The 15,918-nt window shown below is 38.1% G+C and overlaps 1 protein-coding gene across 1 annotated transcript in view; it reads right to left on the bottom strand.

Annotated features, from left to right (window-relative positions):
- DNAH8 (dynein axonemal heavy chain 8) overlaps positions 1-10,326 on the bottom strand; it is a 335,946-nt gene extending 325,620 nt beyond the window's left edge. Inside the window, exon 1 of the mRNA XM_072746190.1 lies at positions 10,201-10,326. Within this exon, the coding sequence (XP_072602291.1) occupies positions 10,201-10,311 (111 nt within the window). The 5' untranslated portion in view covers positions 10,312-10,326. The remainder of the gene's footprint in view (positions 1-10,200) is intronic.
- Between the last annotated feature and the right edge of the window lie 5,592 nt (positions 10,327-15,918).

Genomic DNA, 15,918 nt, shown 5'->3' with positions numbered 1-15,918 from the left:
CCTAGAGGAATTGGAGAAAGAACAACAAGTCAAACCTACACCAAGCAGAAGAGAGATAATAAAGATTCAAGCAGAACCCAATGAAATAGAGACCAGAAGAACTATAGGACAGATCAAAAGAAACCAGGAGTTGGTTCTTTGAAAGAATTAATAAGATGGATAAACCCCCAGCTAGCCTTTTTAAAAAGAAAAAAGACTCAAATTAATAAAATCATGAATGAGAGAGGAGAGATCACAACCAATACCAAATAAAACGTTTTTTAAAATGTATTATGAGTAACTATATGCCAACAAATTAGGCAATCTAGAAGAAATGGATGCATTTCTGGAAAATCACAAATAACCAAAACTGGGACAGGAAGAAATATAAAAACTGAACAGGCCAATAACCAGGGAGGAAATTGAAGCAGTCATCAGAAACCTCCCAAAACACAAAATTCCAGGGCCAGATGGCTTCCCAGGGAAATTCCATCAAACGTTTAAAGAAGAAACAATACCTATTCTACTAAAGCTGTTCTGAAAGATAGAAAGGGATGGAATACTTCCAAACTCATCTTATGAGGCCAGCATCACCTTAATTCCAAAACCAGACAAAGACCCCACCAAAAAGAATTATAGGCCAATATCACTGATGAACACAGATGCAAAAATTCTAAACAAGATACTAGCCAATAGGATCCAATAGTACATTAACAAGATTATTCACCATGACCAAGTGGGATTTATCCCCAGGATGCAAGGCTAGTTCAACACTCGTAAAGCAATCAATGTGAAAGATCATATCAACAAGAGAAAAAACAAGAACCATATGATCCTCTCAATAGATGCAGAGAAAGCATTTGACAAAATACAGCATCCGTTCCTGATCAAAACTCTTCAGAGTGTAGGGATAGAGGGAACATTCCTCAACATCTTAAAAGCCATCTACGAAAAGCCCACAGCAAATATCATTCTCAATGGGGAAACACTGGGAGCCTTTCCCCTAAAATCAGGAACATGACAGGGATGTCCACTCTCACCACTGCTATTCAACATAGTACTAGAAGTCCTAGCCTCAGCAATCAAACAACAAAAAGAAATAAAAGGCATTCAAATTGGCAAAGAAGAAGTCAAACTCTCCCTCTTTGCCAATGACATGATACTCTACATAGAAAACCCAAAAGACTTCACCCCAAGATTGCTAGAACTCATACAGCAATTCGGCAGTGTGGCAGGATACAAAATCAATGCCCAGAAATCAGTGGCATTTCTACACACTAACAATGATACTGAAGAAAGAGAAATTAAGGAGTCAATCCCATTTACAATTGCACCCAAAAGCATAAGATACATAGGAATAAACCTAACCAAAGAGGTAAAGGATCTATAGCATAAAAACTACAGAACACTTCTGAAAGAAATTGAGGAAGACATAAAGAGATGGAAAAATATTCCATGCTCATGGATTGGAAGAATTAATATTGTGAAAATGTCAATGCTACCCAGAGCAATTTACACATTTAATGCAATCCCTATCAAAATACCATGGACTTTCTTCAGAGAATTGGAACAAATCATCTTCAGATTTGTGTGGAATCAGAAAAGATCTTGAATAGCCAGGGGAATATTGAAAAAGAAAACCAGAGCCGGGGGCATCACAATGCCAGATTTCAGGTTGTACTACAAAGCTGTGATCATCAAGACAGTGTGGTATTGGCACAAAGACAGACACATAGATCAATGGAACAGAATACAGAACCCAGAAATGGGCTCTCAACTCTATGGTCAACTAATATTCGACAAAGCAGAAAAGACTCTCTACTGGAAAAAGGACAGTCTCTTCAATAAATGGTGCTGGGAAAATTGGACAGCCACATGCAGAAGAATGAAACTAGACCATTCTCTTATACCAGACACAAAGATAAACTCAAAATGGTTCAAATATCTAACTGTGAGACAAGAATCCATCAAAATCCTAGAGGAGAACACTGGTAACACCCTCTTTGAACTTGGCCACGGTAACTTCTTGCAAGATACATCTAGGAAGGCAAGGGAAACAAAAGCAAAAATGAATTATTGGGACTTCATCAAGATAAAAGGCTTCTGTACAGCAAAAGAAACAGTCAACAAAAATAAAAGACAATCTACAGAATGGGAGAATTTATTTGCAAATGACATATCAGATAAAGGGCTAGTATCCAAGATCTATAGAGAACTTATTAAACTCAACAGCCAAGAAACAAACAATCCAATCATGAAATGGGCAAAAGACATGAACAGAAATCTCACAGAGGAAGACATAGACATGGCCAACAAGCACATGAGAAAATGCTCCACATCACTGGCCATCAGGGAAATACAAATCAAAACCACGATGAGATACCACCTCACTCCAGTGAGAATGGTGAAAATTAACAAGACAGGAAACAACAAATGTTGGAGAGGATGTGGAGAAAGGGGAACCCTCTTGCACTGTTGGTGGGAATGTGAACTGGTGCAGCCACTCTGGAAAACTGTGTGGAGGTTCCTCAAAGAGTTAAAAATAGATCTGCCCTACGACCCAGCAATTACACTGCCAGGGATTTACCCCAAAGATACAGATGCAGTGAAACAGCAGGACACCTGCACCCCAATGTTTATCGCAGCCATGTCCACAATAGCCAAACTGTGGAAGGAGCCTTGGTGTCCTTCGAAAGATGAATGGATAAAGAAGCTGTAGTCTATATATACAATGGAATATTGCTCAGCCATTAGAAATGACGAATACCCACCATTTGCTTCAGCGTGGATGGACCTGGAGGGTATTATGCTGAATGAAGTAAGTCAATTGGAGAAGGACAAACATCATATGGTCTCATTCATTTGAGGAATATAAAAAAATAGTGAAAGGGAATAAAGGGGAAAGGAGAGAAAATGAATGGGGAAATATCAGTGAGGGTGACAGAACAGGAGAGACTCCTAACTCTGGGAAATGAACAAGGGGTGGTGGAAAGGGAGGTCGGTGGGGGGTTGGGGTGACTGGGTGATGGGCACTGAGGGGGGCACTTCATGGGATGAGCACTGGGTATTATACCATATGTTGGCAAATCGAACTCCAATAAAAAATATATACAAAAAAAAAAGAAAAAAAACAAACAAACAGAAAGAAGAGACAGATCTCCTATAAAGCACATTTATAGAACAGGTTTCATCAGCCATTAGAAATATCACAAAGAGTCAGAGGGAAATAACTCCCAGCCTAGAACTGAAAACAAAGCTAAACAACCTCTCTCAAAGCAGTATTTTGTCCTAAGCAGAAGAGGAGAAAAATTAGGTTGGATTTCAGTTACCTTTCCCATTGTAAAAAAGGAGACTTTTATTAAGGCTCTCTAAAAAATACTAATAAGAGCTAGTATTTGTTGAGGGACTACTATGTCAGGCAAGGTAAGAATGTGCTGATATGATCACTTAGTTTCACAACAATCCTGCAAGGTGTTTATGACTATTCCCAGTTTGAATATTTAGAAACTTAAGTCATAGAAAAGAAAAGCAACTTTTCAAGGAACACTCCACTGGTCAGTGGTGAGGCTGGGAGGTAAATTTTGATCTATCTGGATAAAAGTGCTATTTTTCCCAAACCATCAAGCTGGCTTCCTGTGACTAAGTAAGCAATGTCCAGGTCAATTCTCTCTTCTTTCTGAAACTATCAAAGAATTAAAATGTTAAGTAAAGAGAAGGTTAAATAAAGTAACTGATACTCAAAATTGTATGAATAACATTAAATTCACTCCCAGGTAAATGGAAAGATGGAAATTATCTAGAAGAAATGGGATTTTCATGAATTTTAAAAGCAGTATCTATGGGATCCCTGGGTGGCGCAGCGGTTTGGCGCCTGCCTTTGGCCCAGGGCGCGATCCTGGAGACCCGGGATCGAATCCCATGTCGGGCTCCCGGTGCATGGAGCCTGCTTCTCCCTCTGCCTGTGTCTCTGCCTCTCTCTCTCTCTGTGACTATCATAAATAAATAAAAAAAAATTTTAAAAAAAGCAGTATCTAAAGGATAAATATCACTGAGCTCTATTATAGTAATTTCTCAGATTTGGAATACATTATTTTCTTTGAACTCAATTCAGTCCTACATGTAGAAAGGAGAGAAAGTAAAACAAAAATATGACTATGATAACATGCTCAATGTTAAACTACAGGCTGATGATGTCAATACACAGTGGAATAAGATGTCCATTGTTTTTTTCCCTAACAAAATCCACTAATTTGGTTTTTATCCATGAACAAAAGTGGCTTTATGGGAGCTGTGGGATCCAGCACCATATGCCAAGAAACTCAGGAGGAGTCTCACCCACATGTATCAGGAGCATACAGATCTCAATCCAGGTGTGGAACCTGAAGTAGCTGTGATCCAACTCCAACTTCTCTCAGACACTGTCTAGGAGCCCCTGGAAAGCACCCTTCATTATCTATGGACAAGAGAGACTTTTGAAAGTCCAGGTTTCCAGAAGAGAAGTTTAAGCACACAGTTGGAGCAAAACAATAAGAATTTGGGTGCATTAGATAAGAGGACCAGATTGACTTTATCCACATCACCCCTCCCTTAAGGCAACACTGTTTAGAATCTAGAGAGATCTTCTCAGCCTTTGATTTCTCCTTTAAGGAAAAGAGTAAGTAAGTGAGTATCCAGTTTCCCCAGGATGTAGGATGCTGCCAAAGAGCCTCCTTTCCCTTCCACCCTATCCAGAGTACTGAATCATGAGCTACATGGCTGGAAGTGGGGATGGGGGACAGAAAGAAGCTGAGAGAGTGGCAGATAAGACTGTTAGAAGGCATTAAAGGGAAGTAGATGCTACTAATTGTATCACAGACTCCATTAAGAAGCCCACCACTGGGAGCCCAGCAAGGCCATTGGGAATATTTGGCTCATAGATTACCCCAACTGGCCCATGGGCACCCCCAGATCTCAGCATGCCTCAGCCACACATGCACCATACTCTGTGGCTGGTTCCATGTGCATGCTCCTCATGGCAACAGTGAGAGCAAGCTTTGGCAGATGGCTAGTGAGTACACGAAGAAAGCCAGAACAACTCTGTTGGTCAGGGGAAGATCACAAACTTAAGCTTTAGTATCACCTTTGGGAAAATGAAAGGGAGGCTGTCAGCCTGGTGCACTGCAGGATTGAGAAAAGGCATACAAGCTCAAGAATTCAGCCACAAAAGGAAGAAAGAAGCATAGAGTAGGTTTATCTATTGAAGGTCTGAGGGAGCCTAAGAAACACCATCAGAGCTGAGGGAAGGTATTTCTCTACCAAAGATAATAAAGACTGATGGAGGTAACTACTACCTCAAATGCAAAGACAGCAATGCAAAACTTTAAGGAACATGAAAAATAAAGGAAATGATACTACCAAAAAATCACAATAATTTTCTATTAACCAACCCCAAAGACATGGAAATTTGAAATTTACCTGAAAAAGAATTCAACATAGGGAACTCAATGAATAAAAGAAAGCACAGAAAGGTAACTCAATGAAATCAGAAAAACAATACATGAACAAAATGAGAAGTTTAATAGAATAGAAATCATTTAAAAAGAGCCAAACAGAAATTTTAGAGCTGAAGAATACAGAGAAATGAAAAATGCAACAGTGATAATCAACAACAGAATGGATCAAGCAGAAGAAAAAATCTGTGAGATAGAAGACAGAAACTTTGAGTTTATCCTGTTGCGGACAGAAAAGAGAAAAGAGTGACAAAAAGGTAAGTCTGTGTGAACTATAGGATATCATTGAAAGCACCAATTTGCAAATTATTGTAGTTCCAGAAAGAGAAGAGAGGGAGAAGAGGGCAGAAAGCTTATTTAAATAGTGAAAACTGCTCAAATCTGGGGAGAGATTTGGATGTCCAAGTTCATGAAGCTCATAGATCACCAAACAAAATTAAAGAGATCCTTTCCAAGGCACATTATAATAAAACTGTCAAAACTCAAGGACAGAGAAAATCTTGAAAGTAGTAAAAGAAAAGAAGCTTGTAATTTACAAGGGAAGCCCTGAAGGTTACCAACAGATTTCTTAGCAGAAACCTGGCAGGCCAGGAATGTGTGGAATTATATATTCAAAGTGCTAAAATTTTTTAAAAAGTTGCCAAGCAAGAATACTCTATCTGGCAAAATTACCTTTCAGCAATGAAGGAAGGATCAAGATTTTCCTAGACAAACAAAAGCTGAAGTAATTCATCACCAGTAGATCTGCCTTACAAGAAATGCTGAAATGAGTTATTTAAGCCAAAATGAATGGACACTAATTACTGACATGAACACATATGAAAATATACAATACATTAAAAAAGATAAGTATGTAGTCAAATTCAGAATACTCAAATACCGTAATATTAGTGGTGTTAACCACATAGCTCTAGTGTAAAAGTTAAAGAACGAGAATGATAAAAATAACTGCAGCTACAAAACTTGTTAATGAATACACAGTATGAAAAGACATAATTTGTGACATCAAAAACATAAAAGAGAAGAGCAAAAGGGCAGAGTTTTTGTATGCAATTAAAGTTACTTATTATCAGCATAAAATAAACTGTTGTACTTATAATGTTTTATGTAAGCCTCATGGTAAGAACAAAGCAAAAATCTATGGTAGATTCACAAACGATTAAAAAGGAAGGGAACAGAGCATACCACATGGAAAAATACCAATTTACAAAGGCAAGTAGAAACAGAGGGAAAAAGAAAAAAAATTGAAGTACAGAACACCTAGAGAGTAATCAATAATATAGCATTAGTAAATCCTTACATGTCAATAATTATTGTTTTTATAAGATTTTATTTATTTATTCATGAGAGACAGGGAGAGTCAGAGACATAGGCTGAGGGATAAATAGGCTTCATGCAGGGAACCCAATATGGGACTCGATCCCGGGACTCCAGGATCACAACCTGAGCCAAAGGCAGATGCTCAATTGCTGAGCCACCCAGGTGTCCTAATAATTCTATAAGTAACTGGACTGAGTTCACCAATCAGAAAGCGCAGAGTGGCTGGATGGATTCAAAAAGCAAGACCCAACTATATGCTGCTTACAACTATATGACCCAACACTTCAGCTTTAAATACACACATAGGCTCAAAGTGAAGAGAGAAAATAAACATTGCATGCAAGTGAAAACCAAAAGGAAGCAGAGGTAGCCACACTTATATCAGACAAAATAGACACTAAGCCAAAACAGTAACAAGACACAAAGAAGATTATGATATAGTGACACAGAGCACTTTATCAAAAAGACAAAGCAAATACAAATATATATGCACCCAACATCAGAGCATCTAACTATCTTAACCAAATACTAAAAGATCTGAAGGGAGAAACAGACAACACAAATTTCAACAGTGGACAGTCCATCCAGACAAAAAATAAATAAGGAAATGTTGTACTTGAATGGTAATTTAAGCCAAATGGACCTAAAAGACATGTACAGAACATTCCACCCAATAACAGAATATACATTCTTCTCAAGTGCACATAGAACATTTCCAGGAAAGATCCTATGATAGGTGACAAAACAGCAAATTGAAGATGACTGAAATCATACCAATTTTTTTTTCCAATCACAGTGGTATGAAACTAGAAATCAGTAACAGGAGAAAAGCTAGAAATTTCAAAAATATGTGAAAATTAACACACTCCTGCACAACCGATGTGTCAAAGAAGAAATCTAAAGGGAAATAAAAAATATCTTGAAATAAGTGAAAATGGAAACAGAACATAGCAAAACCTATAGGAGTTGGGATGCAGCAAAAGCAGTTCTAAGAGGCAAGTTTATAGTGATAAATGCCTATATTAAGAAAAAAAGAAATATATTAAACAACTTTACAGCTCAAAGAACTCAAAAAAGAAGAATAAACTGAACCCAAAGTTAGCATAAGAAAGGAAATAACAAAGATAAATCCAGAAATAAATGAAATAGAGATGAGAAAAACTATAGAAATGATCAACAAGGGGATTCCTGGGTGGCTCAGCGGTTTGGTGTCTGCCTTTGGCCCAGGGTGTGATCCTGGAGTCCCGGGATCGAGTCCCACATCAGGCTCCCTCCATGGAGTCTGCTTCTCCCTCTCCCTGTGTCTCTGCCTGTGTCTCTGCCTCTCTTTCTCTGTGTCTCTCATGAATAAATAAATAAAATCTTTAAAAAAAAAAAAAAAAAAGGAAATGGGGATCCCTGGGTGGCGCAGCGGTTTGGCGCCTGCCTTTGGCCCAGGGCGCGATCCTGGAGACCCGGGATCGAATCCCACATCGGGCTCCCGGTGCATGGAACCTGCTTCTCCCTCTGCCTGTGTCTCTGCCTCTCTCTCTCTCTCTCTCTCTCTCTCTCTCTCTCTCTCTCTCTCTCTTTGACTATCATAAATAAATAAAAAAATTAAAAAAATAAAAAATAAAAATAAAATAAAAAAAGGAAATGATCAACAAAACTAAAAGCTGTTTTGTGAAAAGATAACAAAATTGACAAACTAAGAAAATTGAGAGAAGACTCACATAAATAAAATCAGAAATAAAAGAGGAGGCAAAGTACCAAAGAAACACAAAGGATCATAAGAAATAACCATGAACAATTATATTCACACTAATTGGACAACCTAGAAGAAATGGATTAATTCCTAGAAACATACCATCTACAAAGACTGAATTCTGAAGAAATAGAAAATCTGAACAGACCAATAATAAGAGATTGAATCAGTAATTAACGCCCCCCCCCCCAACAGGGGCACCCGGGTGGGTCAGTCAGTTAAGCCTGACTCTTAATTTTGGCTCAGGTCATGATCTCATAGGTGGTGAGATCAAGCCCTGCATCAGGCTCCATGTTCAGTGAGGAGTCTGTTTGAGATTCTCTCTCTTCCTCTTCCTCTTCCCCTCCCCCCATTCATGTGTTCATTCTCTCTATCTCTCTCAAATAAATAAATCTGTAAAAAACTCCCAACAAAGAAAAATTCAGTACCATATGTTTTCACTGGTCAACTCTACAAAACACTTAAAGAATTAATGACAATCCTCCTACAATTCTTCCAAAAAACTGAAGAAGGGAAAACACTCTAAACTCATTTTACAAGGCCAGAAGTACCCTGATACCAAAGCCAGACAAGGGCACTATAAGAAACAAATGTATAGCTTGTTAAGTGTCCAACGCTTAGTTTTGGCTCAGGTAATGATCTCAGGATTGTGAGATTGAGCTCTGTGCTCAGCTTGGAGTCTGCTTGAAACTCTCACCCCCTGCCCCCTGCTCATGCTCTCTCTCTCTCTCAATCTCTCTCTCTCTCTCTCAAATAAATACATAACTCTTTTTAAAAAGAGAGAGATAAAAAGGAAGAAAAGAAAAGCTGGAGCATCACACTTCTTGATTTCAAACTATACTGTGAAGCTACAGCAATCAAAACTGTATGCGACTTAGCATAAAAATAGACACATAGGCCAATGGAACTGAATCAAGAGTCTAGAAATAAATCCACATGTGCACAGTCAACTAAAATTTGACAGGAGATATCCAGCAACCTTACTTCTAGATATATATCCAGAGGATCTTCACCTCCATGTTCATTCCAGCATTATTTACAATAATCAAAATACAGAAACAACCTAGATGGCCATCTATGGATAAATGGATAAAGAAGATATGGTATACATTGCAGGATGGAATATCATTCAGCTACAAGAAGGAAGAAAATGCTGCCTTTGGGATAACATGGGTGGATCTTGAGGACATTATGCTAAGTGAGATAAGTCTGATAGAAAAAGACAAATACTGTACAATCTCACTTATATGTGGAATCCAAAAAATCTGACCTCGTGGAAATAAAGAGTAGAATGTTGATTACCAAGGGCTGTGGGGGTAGGGGAAATTGGGAGATGTTCATCAAAGCATATAAACTAGGAGGTATAAAATGAATACGTTTTGGGGATCTATAGCATGGTGATCATAGCTAATACTAATATATATTCAAATGTTGCTAAGATAGTTCACCCTAAATGTCATCACCAAAAACAACAACAACTAAAAGGGAATTATGCGAGATGATGGAGTATTTGCTAACGCTACAGTGGTAATTGGTTCACAAAATATAAGTGCATTAAATCAACACATTATATACAGCTTAAACTTACACAATGTTAAATGTCAGTTACATCTCAATTAAGCCAGAAGAAAACATCTAACTATATATTTGAAAAAAATAAAAACATACCTCATGAATATTTTTAGCATTTATAGCAATATCACTGTGACAGCGAACAAAAAATATACATAATCCTTTCAGTTTCTCTGGGGCTGCATTGTCTATGTACAATCTCATCATTTTTGCCCCTTTGGTTGCTCCAGCAATAGTTCGACCACATTCTGAAAACAAAAATCAAGAACATAGTGTGTGATCACATAAATGATTAACTGTGATAAATTACTATGGATCTCACACTGTTGCTTCTTGCTTTACTTTACTGTAAGAAGTTTTGATATGGGGGCACCTGGGTGGATCAGTGGTTGAGTGTCTGCCTTTGGCTCAGGGCGTGATCCCAGGGTCCTGGGACTGAGTCCCATATCGGGCTTCCTCTGCCTATATTTCTTCCTGTCTCTCATGAATAAATAAATAAAATCTTAAAAAAAAAAAAGAAGTTTTGATATGATTGTGATGACTATATATATATATTGTCTACAAAAAGACATCAATAATTGGAATACTTACAGTGCAGCCTCTCTGCTTCCTTTCTCTGAGCTCTGTACTTTGCTCCTTTTGGCTTGCCTCAGGTAGTGCCTTCCCACAAATGGTTCTATCCCATCTCCAACATTTGGCCTCCCCGATTTCTACTTTCAGATCTCAGCTGAAACCCAAGTCTCTTAGAAGCCTTCACTGACTCTCCAGAGAGGACTTAGTCCCCTAGGAAATACACTCATAGTTGAGACACCTGAGTGGCTCAGTGGTTGAGCATCTGTCTTTGGCTCAGGTCATGATCCCAGGGTCTGGGATCAAGTCCTGCATAGGGCTCCTTGCATGGAGCCTGCTTCTCCCTCTGCCTGCGTCTCTGCCTCTCTCTCTCTCTCTCTCTGTGTGTGTCTCTCATGAATAAATAAATAAAATCTTTTTTAAAAATATAGCATCCAAGTTATATATATTAAATTCTTCCTCTACCTAATTTCAATGAAAATTAATCATTTAACTTTAAAAACTATTAAAAATATAGTAACTTTGTTAGATGGTTGGTTGTAACATGAAGAGCATAATTAAACAGTCTTCCTATTTACAACAATAAACAATTTAAAACATGATAAAAGAAATGCTAAAATCCCCATCATGAAACCATGAAAATATGTTGTCTTCCCAGGTTTCCCTCCTTTGGGTATAGAGGGTTCCCCTGTTCTGTGACCCTGGAGGACACCCATCTCAGAGCCCTGCGGTGGTGGGCATGTGAAAACGAGACTGATGAGGCTCTCTGCAATGATGTCAGTCCTGATTGGAGGCACACAAAGGTAAAAGGGGAGTTGAGAGATGTCAATCTAGTGATGATTCCTAAATAAACTGCCCTCAAATCTGTAGAAAGGCTCTCTTTTCATCCTTCCCAAGGCCTGGTGGTTCGACTAGTTCTAAATTTTGTGAATGGCCCAAATAATTTTTTTTAAATTTGTTTTGCTTGGATAAGCCAGAGTATGTAATGGTTCAAATGCTTGTTCATGGAGGTTGGCATAGAGAGTTACTTCTACACTTAATAACTTCTCTCCCCTTTTCCCTTGATAAGAAAACCATTGTCTCATTCAGCAATATGTATATGAAGGAGACATCTGCTTTCTCAACCTCCCTAACCCCTATGGTCGCCCCATGACCCAGTTCTGGCTGATAAGAGAGAAGATAAGCTTTCCCTAGATGTGATATCTGAGCTTCATCTTATAACCATGTGGGCCAAACATGAACAAAAAGCCAACATGTTGAAAATGACAAAACGGGAAGAAAAAAAGAATCTGTGTTTCTGATGACAATGCCGAGCATCTGAACCACTGCCAGCCACTGCCCACTCTTTGTTTAAGACACCATTAGGATCTCCATTACCTATAGCTAAATATGTTCTGTCTACACCTATATATTCTGTACATCCATCAACAGGGGAATAGTTTCTAAAAATCAAAATGCAGCTGTACTATTGAATAGTGTGTCGCATTTTTAAAACTTTTTAAAAAGATTTTATTTATTTATTTATTTGAGAGACAGAGTGAGAGAAAGGACACAAGAGGGGACATGAGGAGAGGGAGATGATCAAGTAGACTCCCCACTGAGCTGGGGGCCCAATGCAGGGCTTGATCCCAGGACCCCAAGATCATGACCTGATCTAAAGCCAGATGCTTAACTGACTGAGCCACCCAGGCACCCCTATACAGTATTTTTAAAATGAGGTAAATCTATATATAATGACAGAAACTGTCTAGGCTATACAGTCAAATGCAAAAATCAAATCAAGAATAAAATGTATTATATGATTATATTTTAAATGATAATAAGCATTTCTATATTAGCAGACATGTAGAGGAATATTTACCAAGCTAACAAATGTATTACTTTTGTAGGTAGCAAAATAGTATTAAAAATATAACTATCTGGGGGTACCTAGGTGGTTTAGTCAGTTAAGCCTCCAGCTCTTGATTTTAGTTCAGTCATGATCTCAGGGTTGTGAGACTGAGCCCTATGTTGGGCTCTGTGCTGAGCATGGAACCTCTTTGGGATTTTCTCTTTCTCTCTCTCTCCCTCTCCCTCTCACCTCCATATGCATGTTCTCTCTCTCTCTCTCTCTCTCTCTCAAAAAATATATATATACATATGTACATTATATATATATGTATACGTGTGTGTGTATCTTTTCTATTTGCCAATTCCTCTCCTGAGAATTCTTCCTAAAGTCTTCCTCATCCACATTAGCTTCAGTGATATTCACTGAGGTATGGTTTAAAAGAGCAAAAAGAAAAAATAAAAGAGCAAAAAGTTGTAAGCAACCTAAGTTCTAATAATAAGAGTTAAGTTTTGAAAATAATAGTTATATTATCCTAACTAAATACAATATCCAGCTGTTTACAATTTAATTGTAAAAATGTATCCAGTGGCATGATAAAGAGAATATTATCAAATTTTAAAACCCACCATAAAATAACACGTAGAGTTGGATCCCATTTTTGTAGTATATCTATCTCTCTATATATAATATCTACATATTACAAAATGGGATCCAATTCTGTGTATATATGTGTATATACATACACATGCACTATACATACATGTAACTTTTCTCTCTCTCTCTCTCCTTCCCGTCTTCCTTTTCTCTATAGAAAAGGGGGGCTGGGCAAAGAAGTTATAGAAAAATATTCATCAAGGAATTAATGATGCTTATTCCAAATGGCTGAGAATGTGAGTGGTTTTTATTTTTCTTCTCATTGTAGGTATTTTCTTATATTAAAGAATTAGATGAAAATAGAAGAACATAATCAAGTACTGTAATTTACAATGCAAACTTTAAATGAGACAGGAGGAGTTTGGAGAATAATGATGGATGGGCTGAGGCAAGCTGGGCAAGCTCTGTAGAAGAGAGAATGTCTTAGGTGATCTGGAAGAGAAGTAGATTTGGCTGGATATAGAGAAGAAAGGCATTCTGAGAGAGTCAGGAGGGCAGAAAAAGGGCACAGAAATGACCCTGGAATGTCCAGAAAACAAAGAAGAGGCTGGCTTAAAGGGAGCAGCAAATTCATGCCTGCAAGAATAGGAGAGCAGGTTAAACAAACGCTATGTGTCCCAGTTATGATGAGCCTTAGTGGAGAAATGAGCAGTTTGGATCCAATCCAATAACTAGCAAGCAGCACAATAAAGGTTTACTTTTTAGAATATTTCCTGAGGGATAAAATCCAATGTTAGATTAGTTTCAGGTGTACAATGTAATGATTCAACAATTCTATATATTTCTCAGTGCTTACTAAGATAAGTGTACTCCTAATCCTTTAGCTATTTCACTCAGTCCTCCACTCACCTCCCCTCTAGAAACCACCAGTTTGTTTTCTGTATTTAAAAGGCTGTGTTGGGGATCCCGAGGTGGCGCAGCGGTTTGGCGCCTGCCTTTGGCCCAGGGCGCGATCCTGGAGACCCAGGATCGAATCCCACGTCAGGCTCCCGGTGCATGGAGCCTGCTTCTCCCTCTGCCTGTGTCTCTGCCTCTCTCTCTCTCTCTGTGACTATCATAAATAAATAAAATTAAAAAAAAAAAAGGCTGTGTTTTGTCTGTCTGTCTCTCTCTCTCTCTCTTTTGGTTCATTTGTTTTGTTTCTTAAATTCCACATATAAGTGAAACCCTGTGGTATTTGTCTTTCTCTGACTTATTTCACTTAGTACTTTACCCTCTAGGTCCATCCATGTTGTTACAAATGGCAAGATTCCATTCTTTTTTATGGCTGCAACCCAAGTGTCCATCCATAGATGAATAGATAAAGAAGATGTAGTATACATACACAATGGAATAAAAGATTTACTTTTAAAGGAATAAGCAGTGTCAACTTCAGAGAGGGAATCTGGTTTCAGAACTACAGGTTTTCAATTTGGAATACTAGGGCAGGCATGGGATATTAGCCTCACCTAAAGTCAGCAGAGGAGAAAAATGAGAAAGAATCAGTAGGAGGGACAAACCACAGGACTTCAAAGATAAGTAGTCAAAGACCAAAGGATGGTCCATGCACCTGTTATTAATACAAAAGTTTCACATCCTGGTAAAGTGTTATTTTAGGAATCCTGTGAATAGTAAGGAAGCCAGATATTTCAACTGACAGCTGAAGCAGAAACAAGATGCCAACCCAAGATCACACGGACAGCTGCTGAGCTCCCACATGGTTTCATGACTATTACTAGTCACCTGAAAACCTGTGTGGAAAATGGCTCCACCTGTTTCAGAGAAAATGGAATTAAATTCTAGTGAAAACATCTATCTGCCAGGAGATATCAATAATTTCTTCTTTTTTTGTCTTAAAGATTTTATGTATTTATTCATGAGAGACACAGAGAGGCAGACATAGGCAGAGGGAGAAGCAGGCTCCCTGCGGGAAGCCTGATGCAAGACTCGATCCCAAGACGCTGGGATCATGCCCTAATGCAAAGGCAAACGCTCAACCACTGAGTCACCCAGGAACCCCTCAGTGATTTCTGTAAGTATGTTTTCTCCTTAAATTATAGTAATGCCTGAAATATATATTTCAGTTGAAAATTTATTGTTTTTAAGACACTCTTTTGGGGGGAACCTGTGGCTCAGTCAGTTGGTCATCCAGTTTTTTATTTTGGCTTACGTCATGATCTTAGGGTCCTGAGACTGAGCCCTATATGGGACTCCATGCTCAGAGTCTGCTTGAGATTCTCTCTCCCTCTCCCTCTGCCTCTCCCTTTTTGTACTCTCTCTCTCCTAAAAATAAATCTTTAAAGAGAAAAAGACACTCTCTTTTCCACACATAAGCTTCCAACAAACTTTCTTTTATATAAATATATCTTTATATATATAATCTTTATAAATGTATATCTATTTATAAGAGAAAAGATATGTTGCACTTTAACATCCATTAACCAGCACATTGCCCTCATGAAACATCCTTACCAAGGCCAGGGACATCTCCTTCCTGGTACAAAAATTTCAATGTCTTACAACCATCTTTCATAAAAAAATGAGCAAATGGTTCCAGCTGTTAAATAAAAGAGAAAATGATGGTGAATAAAATGACTACTTATATTAACAACAACAAAATGAACCACACCCAGGGGTAGGCATTTCATATGCCTTTATCCTCATCATTTTGTAGATCAAAAAAAAAAAAAAAAAAGAGGCTCAAAGACTTTATTCAAGATACATAGTGACATGGACATTAGAAGCAGGATTAGATTTTGAACTACTTTAACTCCAAAATT

The sequence above is a fragment of the Vulpes vulpes genome, chromosome 1 (assembly GCF_048418805.1).
Source record: "Vulpes vulpes isolate BD-2025 chromosome 1, VulVul3, whole genome shotgun sequence".
In the NCBI taxonomy this organism is placed as follows: Eukaryota; Metazoa; Chordata; class Mammalia; order Carnivora; family Canidae; genus Vulpes; species Vulpes vulpes.
This window is presented reverse-complemented; position numbering and strand designations above follow the sequence as displayed.